The sequence below is a fragment of the Mesoplodon densirostris genome, chromosome 2 (genome assembly GCF_025265405.1).
Source record: "Mesoplodon densirostris isolate mMesDen1 chromosome 2, mMesDen1 primary haplotype, whole genome shotgun sequence".
Lineage (NCBI taxonomy): Eukaryota > Metazoa > Chordata > Mammalia > Artiodactyla > Ziphiidae > Mesoplodon > Mesoplodon densirostris.
In genome coordinates this window covers 108,870,432-108,886,878 of record NC_082662.1, presented here as the reverse complement: position 1 = coordinate 108,886,878, position 16,447 = coordinate 108,870,432, and the positions used below count along the sequence as shown (strand labels likewise).

At 38.7% G+C, this 16,447-nt stretch overlaps 1 protein-coding gene across 1 annotated transcript in view; it reads right to left on the bottom strand.

The window, feature by feature from the left end:
* The window catches only part of LOC132503551 (flavin-containing monooxygenase 5-like), a 32,202-nt gene that overhangs the window by 8,485 nt on the left and 7,270 nt on the right, over window positions 1–16,447 (bottom strand). The window contains 4 exon segments of the mRNA XM_060120083.1: window positions 1,739–1,938; window positions 5,843–5,985; window positions 7,260–7,422; window positions 9,337–9,525. Coding sequence (XP_059976066.1) covers window positions 1,739–1,938; window positions 5,843–5,985; window positions 7,260–7,422; window positions 9,337–9,525 — 695 coding nt within the window.

The following is a 16,447-nucleotide window of genomic DNA, read 5'->3' as shown; positions in this document are numbered from 1 at the left end:
AGAGACTTTCTGTAAAATAAATGGCTTCAATTCTTAAATAAACAAAACTCCATGTCAAAAAAAATAGAGCATTATTTCAGATTGAGAGATTAAAGAGGTACGATAACTAAATGCAATGGTGTAATACCTGACAGAATCCTGGATTTAAAAATAAAAAAGCTACAGGGAATTCCGTGTCAGTCCCGTGGTTAAGACTCCACACTTTAAGCCACACGGCATGGCCAAAAATAAAGAAAAGCTACAAATATTATTGAAACAATTTGGGAAATTTGAATATGCAGTATATTAGATAATGGTATTTTTATCAATGTTAAATTTACTAAGTGTGATAATTATGTTTATGTAAAGAATGCCCTTTTTCTTAGGCAATATATGCTAAAGAATGTAGGGTAAAGTGTCTTATTGGCTGCAACTTACTCTCGACTGGTTCAGAAAACAAAATGTATGAATACATGTGTATATATATATATATATATATATATATAGATGCTATATATGTATGGATCTATCTGTCTCCAGAGAGAGGGAGAGAGAGAAAGCAAATATAGTAAACTGTGAATAATAAGTGAATCGAAGTGTAGGGTATATGGGTGCTTATTGCACTCACTATTTTATAGGAAGTAAATCTAAACATTGGACATCCCTGATGGCGCAGGGACACGGGGACCTGTGTTCGAGCCCAGGAAGATCCCACATGCCACAGAGTAACAAAGCCTGTGTGCCACAGCTACTGAGCCTGCACTATGGAGCCCTCCAGCCACAACTACTGAGCCCATGTGCTGCAACTACCAAAGCCTGCAAACCTACACCTGTGCTCCGCAACGAGAAGCCACTGCAATGAGGAGCCTGCGCACCCAAACGAAAAGTAGCCCCTGCTCGCCGCAGCTAGAGAAAGCCCATGCGCAGCAACGAAGACCCAACACAGCCAAAAATAAATAAATAAATACATAATTTAATAAGAATAAAATAAAATAAAAGTTAAAAGGGAAAACAGCATTTAAAATCAGCCTCTGGAAATGCTATCACAGTCTACCTTGTAGGCTGTGTGAGGACTCCTATCCTTCATACTCTCATGGGACTCCATGCATTTCTTTATCATATTCTATTGTCTGTCTTCTTATTAGAGTATTAAAGGAAATATCCATTTCTCGAGTCTGTCATTTATTACTTGTGTGATCTTGGGCAAATTAGTTTCTCTAAGTGTCAGTTTTTATATCTGCAAAATGGAGATGAATATAGTACCAACCTATAGGGCTGTTGTGAGGATTAAATGAGATAACGCTTGTAACTCATTTAAAACTGTGCTTGTCTTATATTAAGTCCTCAAAAAGGTACAGTGTTATTATTAGTATTACTATTGCTATTAGGTCTTTAGTCTCAGTATTCTCATGCCCGTATAATGCTTGGCTCATACCAGATGCTCAGTTGTTTGTTGGATGAATGAATGAATGAATGATACATTGCCCGCTACTACCATTTTGTTGTTGCTATTGGGCATCATGTAAAAAGAACTGGTACCTCGGGGAATGATGAAATGGTTAATGCCAAGGAGAATTATAGCCTGAAAATTACAGACCAATAGATCTTGAACTTCTATGGGGGAAAGGTAGAAATCTAATCTCAGATTCTGTGGATTTGCTTAAAGTACAGATAGAGGTAGCTATACTATTAGCCTATGTGAACAGTCCTTATTCTTTGCCTTGGCTGTTACTGCCTACCTCCCCGCCTGGGAACATACCTGTGTTTAGGCTTCAGGCCAAATATTTCATGATCAAACCTTTGGTTCATCTTTTTTCCCAAAAATATATTTGCTAATGATTGACCACAAATCTTCTTCATAAAATATTGAAATCGAGAAGAGAATAACACATCGAAAGGATATCCATAGTCTCCTATACGATTCAAGATCCAAGCTCCTCTTCTGGTGCTGAGGAAAACCTGAGGCATGGGGAAAAAAATGTTTGTTTTTGCCATTCTCTGACTCATTTCTCTGAAAGAATGGGAACCCAGTTTCTTCAAGATGAAGTTTAAACTCATTAGTCTGGCTTTTTATTCCCTGGCAATATATATTTTTTAAAATTTCCTGCCATTTTCTTCTCAAACACTAAGCTTACAATTAAATTGGTGTAGTCACTGACCAAGACTATGTCTTGCTCTGAACTACCAGTGCATTTCTGTTTAATGTCATTATGCCTCCCTATCCCCTTCATTCTCCAAAGCCTATTCATTCTTAAGATCCAGATCAAGTCTCCCTCCTCCATGAAGATACCACTGACTGTTATGACTGATAATTTTCTCTCCATCTTCTGAACTTCTCTAGCACTTGTCACCTGTCCAACTCATTTAAAATCATGGAACAGTAAAGCTGAAAACAACTGGACATCATTTAATCCAAAACTTTCAGTCTTTATTTTGCCTTTGACATTGTTTACATGATTACAAAAAACTTATTTATATTGACATTTAACATTATATATTCTTATTTTTTATCTTTCCAAATGTGTTTTCTCCAAGGTGGGAGGTAGAACATATACATCCTTTAGTCCCCAACCTATCATCAGCATCACTTCCTTTTATTGAGAATTGTAACCTGTAAGTCGCTGTACTAGGTCCTTTATCTATATTTTTATTTAATCAGTACAACAACCTCTTGAGGTAGGTATTGTTATGTCCTTCTTATGGATGAGAAGCATGGAGAGGATGAATAACTTGCCTGAGGTCATATAGCACTAAGTGGTAGAGCTGAATTTCCGGCCTAAGTCTGACTGACTCCAAAGCCTGTGCTTAAGTAATGTTTCATCGATTATTTAAGGGAAAAACTGAAGATTGCAAGTAGAACAACAGGGAGCTGGTCTGTCTTTCTGTGTTATCTGCTGGCTAAAGTCCACATTCAGATAAAAGTTTCGTATTCAACTACCTGGCAAAAGCATCACTTTCTCTATATTATAAAACTCTCTGGAGATAGTTTCCCGGGTTGTAAGCTATATAAGTACATTGTTTTATGGTGTTTTGTCTAACACTTCATGTTAAAAGGTGACCTGTCTATAGAGAGCTAATCATGTACTTCATACATATATTCTCACCGATGGTGACCTTAAACTCTACCATACTCTGTGTGACACTTTTACGTGTCACCGTTGAAAGAGCCTGCATGGTCTTAGGAATCAATGGCTTTTTGTGCACTCTATATAACTTTTAAAATACAAGTTATGAGTAATGTAAATGCTCAGAGCTTTAATTAAAAAGTTCTCTGTGTATAAAACAGTGACAATAATATGTATATCACAAAGCTTTTTCAGACACAACCACTTTACCTCCACCTGCTCTTGCTGCCTTGTTCTTTGGCAATTTACAATTCCTCAGTGCTTGTAAGGCTCAGCTCCTCTACAACTGACCATTTAACAAGCCAATGGTATTAAAGAAAGCTCATGCCTTCGGTCCCCACCACATACCTGGTACATTCTTTTATCATAGCACCCATACCCTTTATTCTTTATATACCTATTTCCTAATAAATGCTTGTTGAATTAATTCGTGGAGTAATATATGAAATCAGTTTTGTGATGATCAATGGGGATAGACTGAGAGGAAGTGTTACTGAATGGAGTTTGTGGGTAAAGTTCATTTAACAAAGTTGTGGCATTAAAATTCTGTTTTAAAAAATAATTTAAAAACGATTTGTGGAAAAGCACAGCTTAATTAAAGTTACTGAAGAACAACCAGACCTTTATGTATTGCCAATAAAGTTGTGATTCAATAAATACATATGAATAACAAAATATATCAATAATGTCTTTTTCTAGGAATTTATAATGAAGATACTTTCTTCCCAGTTCAAAATCTATCATACAAAAAATAAAACAAACAAACCAAAAATCGCAAGGACATAGAAACTGCTTTAGAGTGAATGTTATTCTGTGTTACCTAATTGTATGCAATGGCTGGAGAGAGCTGCTTGTATGTGCTACAATGTGGTGGCTGCTTTTCATACTGATATCCATGTTGTCTTTTTTTTTTTTTTTTTTTTTAGGATTAAAGACCTGATGAGAGTTCACTTTAATGCAACTGACTAGGAAATTTGATTGTTTCAGTGACATAACATTTTAAGATAATAACTGGAATTATGACTAATTACATTAAAACAAGACATATCATGGACACCAAAGACATTGACAAATTTCTAGGAACTTCATACAATTTTGGAAACATTAATAACATATATCCATAAAAATATAAACTAAAGAAGATTAAACATTGCTTCTTTTTTTCTCAAGAAACTGTAAATAAAATTTAATAGGGTCTCATGTAGCCAGAAGGAGGCAGTGCCCCATTTAGAGGGGTGATTGTTATGTCAAAGTGATCTCCTACAGGGAACTCGTTAGACTGCAGGGTTACAGAATCATCAGCCTTCTTTCTCCTAGACATGGTACTGCCAGTCTTCTTATTTGATAGCTGAATGTTTTAAGTGCCATAAAAGAATCACAGAATTGATCTATGTACCCTTCCTAGCTCTTGGGTAGATTTCTTTTACTAAACTAGTCAGTTCTTTCAAGGTTGCATTCAACCAAGTGTACCTGTGTAGCTCACTGGATTGTACATTTCTGCAGGAGGACGTGTCCATTCCGTGGTGGGAGACTTTACTGGTGGTGAAGACACACAGCAGCCGCAGGTATGTCTTCTCCTTTTTCATGTTTTTAAAAAATAGATCTTTATTGGAGTATAATTGCTTCAGAATACTGTGTTAGTTTCTGTTCCACACCAAAGTGAATCAGCCATATGCATACGTATGTCCCCATATCTCCTCCCTCTTGAGCCTCCCTCCCATCCTCCCTATCCCACCCCTCTAGGTGGTCACAAAGCACTGAGCTGATCTACCTGTGCTATGCGGCTGCTTCCCACTAGCTAACTATTTTACATTCAGTGGTGTATATATGTCGATGCTACTCCCACTTTGCCCCAGCTTCCTCCTCCCACCCTGTGTCCTCAACATCCTCTATGTCTACATCTTTATTCCTGCCCTGCAACTAGGTTCATTAGTACCTTTTTTTTTTAGATTCCATATATATGAGTTAGCATATGGTATTTGTTTTTCTCTTTCTGACTTACTTCATTCTGCATGACAGACTTTAAGTCCATCCACCTCACTACAAATGAAGGAATTTAATTTCTCTTTATGGTGAGTAATATTCCATTGTATATATGTGCCACATCTTCTTTATCCATTCATCTGTCAATGGACACTTAGGTTGCTTCCATGTCCTGGCTATTGTAAATAGTGCTGCAATGAACATTGTGGTACATGACTCTTTTTGAACTATGGTTTTCTCAGGGTATATGCCCTGTAGTGGGATTGTTGTCTTTAGAAGGATTAGATTGCTTCTTTTTTCCATTTAGGGAGTAAAGAGGACAATTCCCCCACCATCCTAGGAGAGAAAAGCTTTCAATGACTGAGTACACTTTCCTTCAGATAAGAGCATAGCACTTCTGCTGGCCAACGGGTGATCCACACTCTGAATGCTGCATTCTAACAAGCTCTCCCAGCAATCACTTGGTCTTCTTAAAAGCCAGAGGCACACTCTGAAGAGACAGCTGAGTGAGATTATGAGCACAGTTTGTGGTCATGACCAAATTCCTTAGTGTGAGGCCAAATGAATGATGGGAATCTAACTTGTAACCTTGGCTCCATCACATCATCAATCATAATGTTGCCAACTGAGGCAGTGAAACCAAGCCCTGCATTTGCCATTGGCACTGATGGGCAGTGTGCAGGTATCTGTACACTCTGTTGGGTCCACCTGCAGCTTCCTTGGTGAAGTAAAGTAAATAATTTACTAATTCAAACCTGCTTGGCTGTGTGGCTAATTTCCACAGCCAGATCGCTCCCAGAATTCCCAATGCCAATTATAATGACTCTCTTTCCAGTGAAACTCTCTGGATTATTATGATCTTAACTATGAAAGTATTGTCCTTTGAACTTCTCAATTCCTGCAAGAGAAAGGAAAATAATTACTGGGTGATGGTTTATCTGATATCATTTGTTAAATCATTCATTTTTTTTTGCAGTGTGTAGAGTTTATGCATATATTCTCTGTATGTTCTTCTTTTACTCAGGTGCACTGTTGCCTTTCTGAATATTTTTGCCTGTTTTCTTTTCCCATAGCCTCAGAGTGGAACCTTGTGATTTCCTTATCATAAGTAGTCTGCTTAATTCAGGATCTGTTAGTATTTTGGACCTGTGGACTCACAAATCCAAACTGCTTCAGAAAATCTCCATTCTCTTTTGCATTTTCATCCTCTCTATTTTTTTTAATTGAAGTGTAGTTGACTTATAATATTATAGCAGTTTCAGATGAACAACATAGGAACCTGATATTTTTATAGATTATGCAACATACAAAGTTATTAAAATGTTACAGTCTTTTGACTATATTCCTTGTGCTGTATATTACAACTCTGTGACTGATTTATTTTATAACTGGTAGTTTGTATCTCTTTTTTTTATTCTTTATTTTTTTTTGTGGTAGGCGGGCCTCTCACTGCCGTGGCCTCTCCCCTTGCGGAGCACAGGCTCCGGATGCGCAGGCTTAGCAGCCATGGCCCACGGGCCCAGCCGCTCTGCGGCATGTGGGATCTTCCCAGACCGGGGCACGAACCCGTGTCCCCTGCATCGGCAGGCAGACTCTCAACCACTGCGCCACCAGGGAAGCCCAGTAGTTTGTATCTCTTAATCCCCTTCACCTATTTTGCCCATCCCCCACCACCTCTTTTCATCTTCTCTAAATATCTACTTCCATTCCAATGAGATTATATATGTTTTTATATACTCTATAGTATGCATAGAGTGTTTTTTTCCCCTCAAAATGAAAATCCAGGCCAAAGACTGTAATTAAACTGTTTCCTTAAGCATTCTTTATTTTCTTCCATAGAAACTCAATATTTGTTTGTTACTTCAATTGCTTAAAAAGCCTTCATTCAACCTAATGCAGATCAACTCTTATTATCCTTAAGAAAACTAAAATTATTGTGAAACTAAATATAGAGCCTTCTAATTTTCCTCTAGTCCCCCAAATTACTGTTACCTCTACCTCCTAAATAGCATTAATACAAGTTACCCCACCATCTTTCAGAAGAATATGCAGAATTAGGATAAGCCTTATTTCATCCCAAGATAGGAATCACTCAGACAACAATCCTCCCATTCTTTAGGGATCAGGTCACAGGCATACTTCAAGTGTCTTCCTTCCTTGTAGGCTACTTACCAGGGAAGCTTTCCAAGGGTAAGTGAGCATTGGTGTGATGGCCAGTGCAAACCATAACTCCATCAAAGACATTCACCTCCTTTCCCCCTTCAGATTCCGTGACCACCTCCCATTGGCCTGAAGTGGAGAAATCAGGCTGCTTCTTCACACTGCACACGGTGGTCTAAAAAGAAAAGGGATAGCCACAGGGGACTATAACCACAGTCAATATAGTGGACATTTTCCCTGACAGGACTCTCCTTGCAGAGGGTTACACAAACGGCTGATACCACATAACAGGCCTCATGCAGGGATATTTGATTTTCATACTCCACAAATCAGTACTTTTTTGTTTGGGGCTGTGGTCAGAGTGAGAAAACTTCCATGAGGCAAGCTAAATAAAACAGAGTTGGCAGACTAATGTTGCACTCTACTCTGCTTCTAGAAAAGTGCAAATTACTAGTTCTCTTGGACCATACCCTAAGGCAGTGTGATACTTGAATAAAGTTTGGGCTTCTCTTGTGCTTCTGAGACACTCCATGCACTAAATGCCTATTCCTCCCCATACCCCCAGACATCCTGAGACCCTCTGATGCCTTCTTACCTCAAGTCCTGTTCTCACTGTCTGGCCTTAAACTTGTGACTGAACTAGAGGGCTTTCTTTCCTAACAGAGTAGATAAACATCTCAGTGGCTCATATTTTATGTAAATGAACCTCTCTTTGAATCCCATAAATGCCCATTTTACAAGTAACTATAAAGAAAGAAGGTGTGAGATGGGATAGTCAGTGGCACAATTTTTAGCTTTAAAAAATAATAATAAATATGGGTTACTCTACCCAGGTTAAGGAAACATTAAGAATGTGTTCTATGTGCTTCTAGGGTTTATGACCATAATGTCTTGGTTGACTAATAGAGATACCCCTCTTGTATACCCGAGCCATCCTATACTATTTATTCTTCTTCTCTATCACGTTCTTACTTTTACACAGGCTGGTGCTTCTTCATGGATCATCCTTTTATTCTTTCTCCATTTGGAGATACTCACCCTTCAACATTTAGCTTGGTATTATCTCCTCTAAGAAAATTTCCCTGGTGCCTGATGCCTCATGCCCTGATGGGTTAAGTGTCCCTCCTCTTAGCTGCAATGAATAGATTTCAGTGGCATTTATCACTCAGTAACTCTTTCTTTTTAATAATTATGTTTACAATGAAATTTCATTTTTCTATCTCCTTAACTAGACGTGAAATCACTAATTTTTTTTGTTTTTGTGTTTTCAGTGCTTAGTATGGTAACAAACCTGTTCAATAAGTGTTTACAGAAGTGAAGAGAAGCACCACTAGGCTGTAAATGACTGACTTTGGAAGTCGTCACTGGATATTGCCATTTTAAATTTGTTTTTAAAGAGAACGGGTCGTGATTTAGTAGAATGATCAGAAGGTAGAAGATTTGGGCTTTTTGCCAGCTGTCAGAAGTATTCTTTTATGGTCATGGTTTAGAATGATAGGAATATCATGGAAGACTCTACAGCAGGAAGGAACCAATGAAGTGATCTAGTACAATCATCTTGTTTTACAACTAAACTCAAGATACATTGGCGTTGAGGAACTTACTTGTCTGAAATCACAAGTTGATTAGTGGTAGAGCAAAGACTAGAACTCAAGTTTTTGCTTCCCAATTCAGTGTTCCTCCCTCTACGCCAAAGTTAACTTATTTGCTTCCTCACTGGGTTGTTGTGATCACATAAATAATGCACTGGAAAGCACTTCAGAAAGTACAAAAGGGCTAAGCAGCAAGTTGTGGAAACAGAAGGTTTTAAAGTTCCCATACCTGTCAGTTCCCCTCATTGTTTTATTGTAATCAAATGATATAGAATGAAGGCAATGAAATGAAGGTGGCTTCCTGGATCTGAAGTCAAAATACATAGAAGAGGGACCTTTCCATGAATATTTTGAGACACAGAGAAGACACAGAGCGGAGTCTGGATAGGATAGATACATGAGCATATCAAACCAATCTAAGCACTGGTAAATAAGACCAGTTATTCATTTACTTGACAAACAACTCAGAACACAGAGATACCCACGAAATTCCCTACCTTAAATCGAATGTACTTTAGAAGGTCAAATTCATTGGCATACATCCTGAAATACTCCAGGACCTGGGAGTTGTGCATGAAGTTAGGATAGTGATCTGGGATGGGATAGTCACTGAAGCACATCATCTCCTTAGAAGTGTTGATGATCACTGACTTGTAAATACTGGCCCTTCCTTCTTCAGGTTCTTCCTGCAGTAAATAAAAAGCATTCATAGCAACTTGAGAATTAAGGTCATGGTTTATAAACAGCCAACAAACATCTGAAAATGTTTTCTGAAAGAAATGCCAATTTAAAAAAGTCCCCTCCCCACAACCCTTCACATCTCCCAGTATTTGTGCCCTCGTGCAGTCTCTTCCCCTTGAATCTAAGCTGTCTTCATGGCTTGCTTTTGACCAACAGCATGCAGTTGGGATGATACTGAATGGCTTCCAAGACTAAGTGATAGGTAGTCTTGCAGTTTCTGTCTGGTTCTCTTAGAAAGCTTGCTCTGGTGGAAGTCAGCAGCCACGTAAGAAGTCCAGCTACCCTGAGACCACCATCCTGTGAGGAAGCCTGAGCTAACCATATGAAGAGCATGTTTGGGATAGAGAGATGTGCAGCCAGCCCCAAGAAGTTCTAGTTATCCCAGCTGATGTTCTAAATATGTGAGCAGAGAGGTCATAGCACACGTACAGTCCCAGCTGTCACCTGATTGCCATGACATAAGACTCCAAGTGAGAACTGCCCATCTGAGTAATAGTCTTTTAAATAGTATATATATTTCAAAGCCTTGGGAAGTTTCAAGGTTTTCATACACTTGCCACCTTGTTCTCCAGGAAACACTGTACTAACTTACATTCTGTCCACTATGTGTTCCCATTTTACCTCGTTTTTACTAATTACAAAGACAATTACTCAGTGTTAACAAAAATGAGGTGAAATGAGATCTTAGTACAATGTTTTCTGGACAGCAATGTGACAAGAATATGAAACCCTTGCAACCTAGCCTTTTAAAGAAAGATTCAGCATTGTAGACAAAGATTTATGTTAAAGGATGTTAATGATAGTATTATTTATAACATAAAAATGAAATAAGCTAAATGCCTACAATATTGTGATTTATAGGAAATATATATTTGGTCATCCAGATGGTCAAAATATATTTCTCATATATATTTGGTCTTTCTCCACAGTTCCTAGCTCAGAGCTCCCAAAACTCTCCTAATTTCCTAAGTGTTGAGAGTGATAAAAAGTGCCCTTTGTTATGTTAATATGCTAACTTTTAGAAGGCAACTAAGGATGGGGGCTGGTTACCAATGGAGCAAACCCTGTGATTAGAGGGTTGTAATTTTCAGTTGCCTATCCCCTGACCTCTGGGGAAGCGACAGGGGCTGGAGGTTGAATCAATAGCAATGCCCAGTGATTTAATCAATCATTCATGCCTATTTCATAAAGCTTCTATAAAAATCCAAAAGTGTGGGGTTCAGGGAGCTCCCAGGATGGTGAACTGAATAGATTAGGGGAGAGCGGTGTGCCTGAGAGGGCATGGAAGTTCAGTTTGCTTCCCCTGTGCATCTCTTCCATTTGGTTGTTCCTGAGTTATATTCTTTTATAACAAACCAGTAATCTAGTGAGTAAATGGGTTTGCTGTGTTCTGTGAGCCGCTTTAGCAAGTTAATCAAACCCAAGGAAGGGGTTGTGGGAATTTCTGATTTATAGTCAGTTGGTTAGAAGCATAGGTAACAACCTGGCCTTGATAATGGCATCTGAAGTCCAAATCCAAGGAGAGGGTTGTTGGAACCTCCAATCTGTAGCTGGTTGGTCAGAAGCCCAGGTAATAACCAGGGCTTATGACTGGTGCCTGAAGTGGGTTCGAGGTGGCAATCCTGTAGTACTGAGCCCTCAATTTGTGGAATCTGATGTTTTATCTGGGTAGGTAAGCATCAGAACTGAGTTGAATTCTTGAACATCCTGCTAGTATTTGATAATTGTTTGCTGGTATCTGTGGACCACCCTCTGCCCACGCACATACACACACATTGGAATTGGTCTCAGAACCATTTAATGCCCAACAAAATACACTGTAATTTGAGAACCACTGCTCCAGATCCTTGCTACCTAAAGTATGATCTGTCAACTAGCAGCAGCAGGGACATCACTTGGGAGGTTGGTAGAAATGCGGAATCTCAGGCCCCATCCCAGACCTACTGAATTGGAACCTGCCTTTTAGCAAAATCCTCAACTGATTCAGATGCATCTGAAAGCTGAGAAGCATTGCTCTAGCTGACATTAAACCCCAGTTCACTGTTCTTTCCCCATCAAGGTTATCTTCTTTGCTTCCTCAAAAACTTCTAATAACTACCTCATGGAGGTGTTGTAGTGATCACATAAAATAGCGCCATATCTACCCAGATTGTTATATTAGTCTGTCACTGAGATATCATAAACAATGACTTTTCAACTCTACTAGAAGTTTTAAAAATTGTTTTGATTATGGAAAGTTACCTTAACCAATTTGGACCCCCTCTTCTCTTTTTATTCCAGAAAAAGATATTTGGATGTGACTGAACATTAAATGGCCACAAAGGAGAGTGTGTATTGGTTTTGCCCACATTATAGATGGTTTTCCTTCCATTTTTAGAGAAGAATTTTTCAATTTCAGAATCCTGAATAGATCATTCCCATTTCTCTGCCCCATACTTCAAGATCTCGTTCCCTTTGGCTACTAATAATGTTTTCACAAGTCTTTTCTAATCTACCTATCCATTTCAACCAAAGTATTCTTTCTAGTGTATGGTTGTATCTCTGCCCTAATTAAAATTTTGGATGCTACCCCATTTTCTCTAGTTTATATTTTTCAGCTTAGGATTCAAAGACCTCCATAATGTCTTAGAGTCTATTCTTTATCTCCCCAACTAGATTGTAAGCCCCTTGACTTGTATTCATGATCTTCCCCACAGCATATAAAATTATAAATAGCACTTAGTAGATACTTAATAGATGTATGTTGAATTATATTGAGAAAGATACATATAGAAAAAGGAAGTAAATTTCACAAAATGCATAACAAACTAATGAAATATATAAAAACTCATTTCAAAAACAGTTAAATGAGATGTTTTTATCTTATTCACAAGAATTTGTTGTAAGGAAAACTGAAAATAATATAAAAACAAATGCATATATTCATTTTGTATTATTTAAAATAGCAATGAATTAGAAACCACCTATTGTAAAATACCTCCCCCCAATAGGCAAGTTATGTTATCTCAATATGATGCAGAATTTGTCTTCCATGCCACTCCTTAAGTATCCTGCTAAATTCAAAGCTCATCCTTTCACCCCACTACTTAATGGCTTTGACTGATTCCATTTGGAAAACCAAATTTCTCATTTTGAAATTCACCATAGTTCACAATCTATCCCAATCCACCTTTTTATCTTCACTTAGTGCTCTCCTCAATTAATTTCAAGCTTCTGAATCATTAAATTGTTGTTGAAACTTTCCAGACTCTTTCACAACTTTAAACTTTTGTAACACTACAGTATTGCATCTTCATTTGGAAAATTCCTATCTATCATTCAAGAGTCACATCAAATGTCATTTCTTTGGTGAAGTATTTCTTGTTCTCTCCACAAAGTTAAATGCCCCATTCAACCTCCAAGCTGCCAAAACTTTCTGCTCATATTGCCGTCAAGGCAGCTTAGAACACACGATATTCTTAATTTGTTTATATGACTGTGAGGTACACTAAAGTAGTAATGGGTTTTATTTTTTGTATCTCTATCATCAACATAGTACCTGATGTATAGTGAATGGTTAATACATGCTTTGAAATGAATTAATTAAAGAGATTGAATTTGGAGACACTTAAAACTATGATTTTGAAATCTGTGTAGGAATACTGAAAATGGCCTATGATATAACTTTAAGTGGAAAAAGTAATATTACAAAATTAAGGTCACATTCTAATCACCAAATATATAATATTATGTGTGCCTGGGGCAATTGTATACCTATGTCTACCCATGTTTATATAATTACACACTGTATAATCTCTCCCCTGTTATACGAGTATGTTTTATTTATTTTATTTATTTTTTAATTTTTATTTATTTATTTATTTATTTTTGCAGTACATGGGCCTCTCACCGCTGTGACCTCTCCTGTTGCAGAGCACAGGCTCCGGACGCGCAGGCTCAGCGACCATGGCTCACGGGCCCAGCCGCTCCGCGGCATGTGGGATCTTCCCAGACTGGGGCACGAACCCGTGTCCCCTGCATCGGCAGGCTGACCCTCAACCACTGCGCCACCAGGGAAGCCCTATTTTATTTATTTTAAATCAATAAAACTTGAAAATAGGAAAAACAAATTGATTTATTAAGGAGGTAGGATTTTTTCTTTATTTTTGTAGAAATGTTGTTTATATAACACCTTCATGATAAAAAAAACTTCAGCAAACTAGGAATAGAGGGAAATATCTTCAATTTAATAAGGAGCATCTACAGAATACCTGCAGCTAATAGCGTACTTATAGTGAGAAAATGGACAATTTCCCCATAAAATTGAAAACAAGTTAAGGACAGCCTCTCTTACCACTTCTATTCAAAACTGTACTAGAAATCCTAACTAATGTAATAAGATAAGAAATGGAAACAAAAGATACAGCCTGAGAAGGAATAAATAAAATGATTTTTATTCACAGATGATATGACTGTCTAGGTAGAAAATCCCAAAGAATTAAAAAAAATTCCTGAAACTAATAAGCAATTATAGCAGTGTTGCAGGATACAAGGTTAATATACAAAAGTCACTTACTTTCCTATATACCAGAAATGAAAAATTGGACTTTGAAATACAGTACCATTTATAATAACACCACCCAAATTAAGTGCTTAGGAAAAATCTAACAAAATATGTATGAGACTTACATGCAGATACCATAAAACAGAGAAGAAGAAAAACAAAGATATAAATAAATGGAAAGATATGCTGTGCTCATAGATTGGAAGACTCAGTATTGTTAAGATGTCAGTTTTCCCAGCTTGATCTGTAGACTCAATGCAATCCCAACCAACATCCCAGCTAGGTATTTTGTAGATATTGACAAACTGATTCTAAAATTTATGTGGAAAGAAAAAAGGCCTAGAATAGCCAACTTTGTCCTTAAGTGTGGACTGTGCATAGTAGCTTTCTTCCAAAGAGTATAGCATGGGCTTCCCTGGTGGCGCAGTGGTTGAGAATCCGCCTGCCCATGCAGGGGAAACGGGTTCATGCCCTGGTCGGGGAGGATCCCTCATGCCACAGAGCGGCAAGTCCCTGAGCCATGGCCGCTGAGCCTGCGCATCCAGAGCCTGTACTCCGCAACGGGAGAGGCCACAACAGTGAGAGGCCCGTGTACCGCAAAAAAACCCAAAACAAAAAACAAAAAAACCCAAAGAGTATAGCATGACAAGGGAGGAAAAAAAAGAGCAACTTTACAGTGGTAAACCCTGTTTGCCAGGTCGTCAAGGTTACCATCAATCAATGTAATCAGTTTGATAGCATGTACCATTGATATGATGTGATGAGGGTCTTCCTCCCCAAAATTGCCTCCAGGGTCTTCCTCCCCAAAATTCATAACCCCAGTCTAACCATGATGAAAACATCAGAAAAATCCCAGTTGAGGGGCATTCTATAAAATACCTAACCAGTAATCCTCAAAACAGTCAAGGTCATCAAAAACAAGGAAAGTCTGAGAAATTGTCACATCCAAGAGGAGCCTAAGGAGACATGACAATTACATGTAACGTGTTGTCCTGGATGGGAACACCTGGAACCGAAAAAGTACATTAGGAAAAAACCTAAGTAAATCTGAATAAAGCATGGACTTCAATTAACAATAATATATCAATATTGGTTCATTAATTAGGACAAATGTATCATACTAATGTAAGCTGTTAATAATATCTGGGATATTGGTTCAAAATGGTGGAGTAGAAGGACGTGCGCTCATTCCCTCTTGCGAGAGCACTGGAATTACAACTAACTGCTGAACAATCATCGACAGGAAGACACTGGAACTCACCAAGAAATATAGCCATATCCAAAGACAAAGGAGAAGCCACAATGAGATGGTAGGAGGGGTGCACTCACAATAAAATCAAATCCCATAACTGCTGGGTAGGTGACTAACAAACTGGAGAACACTTATACCACAGAAGTCCACCCACTGGAGTAAAGGTTCTGAGCCCCACGTCAGGCTTCCCAACCTGGGGATCCGGCAACGTGAGGAGGAATTCCTAGAGAATCAAACTTTGAAGGCTAGCAGGATTTGATTGCAGGACTTCAGCAGGACTGGGGGAAACAGAGACTCCATTCTTGGAGGGGACACACAAAGTAGTGTATGCATCGGGACCCAGGGGAAGAAGCAGTGACCCCATAGGAGACTGAACCAGACCTACCTGCTAGTGTGGAGGGTCTCCTGCAGAGGCGGGGGGTGGCTGTGGCTCACCGTGTGGACAAGGACACTGGCAGCAGAAGTTCTGGGAAGTACTCCTTGGTGTGAGCCCTCCCAGAGTCCACCATTAGCCCCACCAAAGAGCCAGGTAGGCTCCAGTGTTGGGTTGCCACAGGCCAAACAACAAACAGGGAGGGAACACAGCCCCACCCATCAGCAGACAAGCAGATTAAAGTTTTACTGAGCTCTGCCCACCAGAGCAACACCCAGCTCTATCCACCACCAGTCCCTCCCATCAGAAATCTTGCACAAGCCTCTTAGATAGCCTCATCCACCAGAGGGCAGACAGCAGAAGCAAGAACTACAGTCCTGCAGCCTGTGGAACAAAAACCACATTCACAGAAAGATAGACAAGATGAAAAGGCAGAGGGCTATGTACCAGATGAAGGAACAAGATAAAACCCCAGAAAAACAACTAAATGAAGTGGAGGTAGGCAACCTTCCAGAAAAAGAATTGGGAATAATCATAGTGAAGATGATCCAGGACCTCGGAAAACGAATGGAGGCAAAGATGAAGAAAATGCAAGAAATGTTTAACAAACATGTAGAAGAATTAAAGAACAAACAAACATAGATGAACAATACAATAACTGAAATGAAAAATACACTAGAAGGAATCAATAGCAGAAAA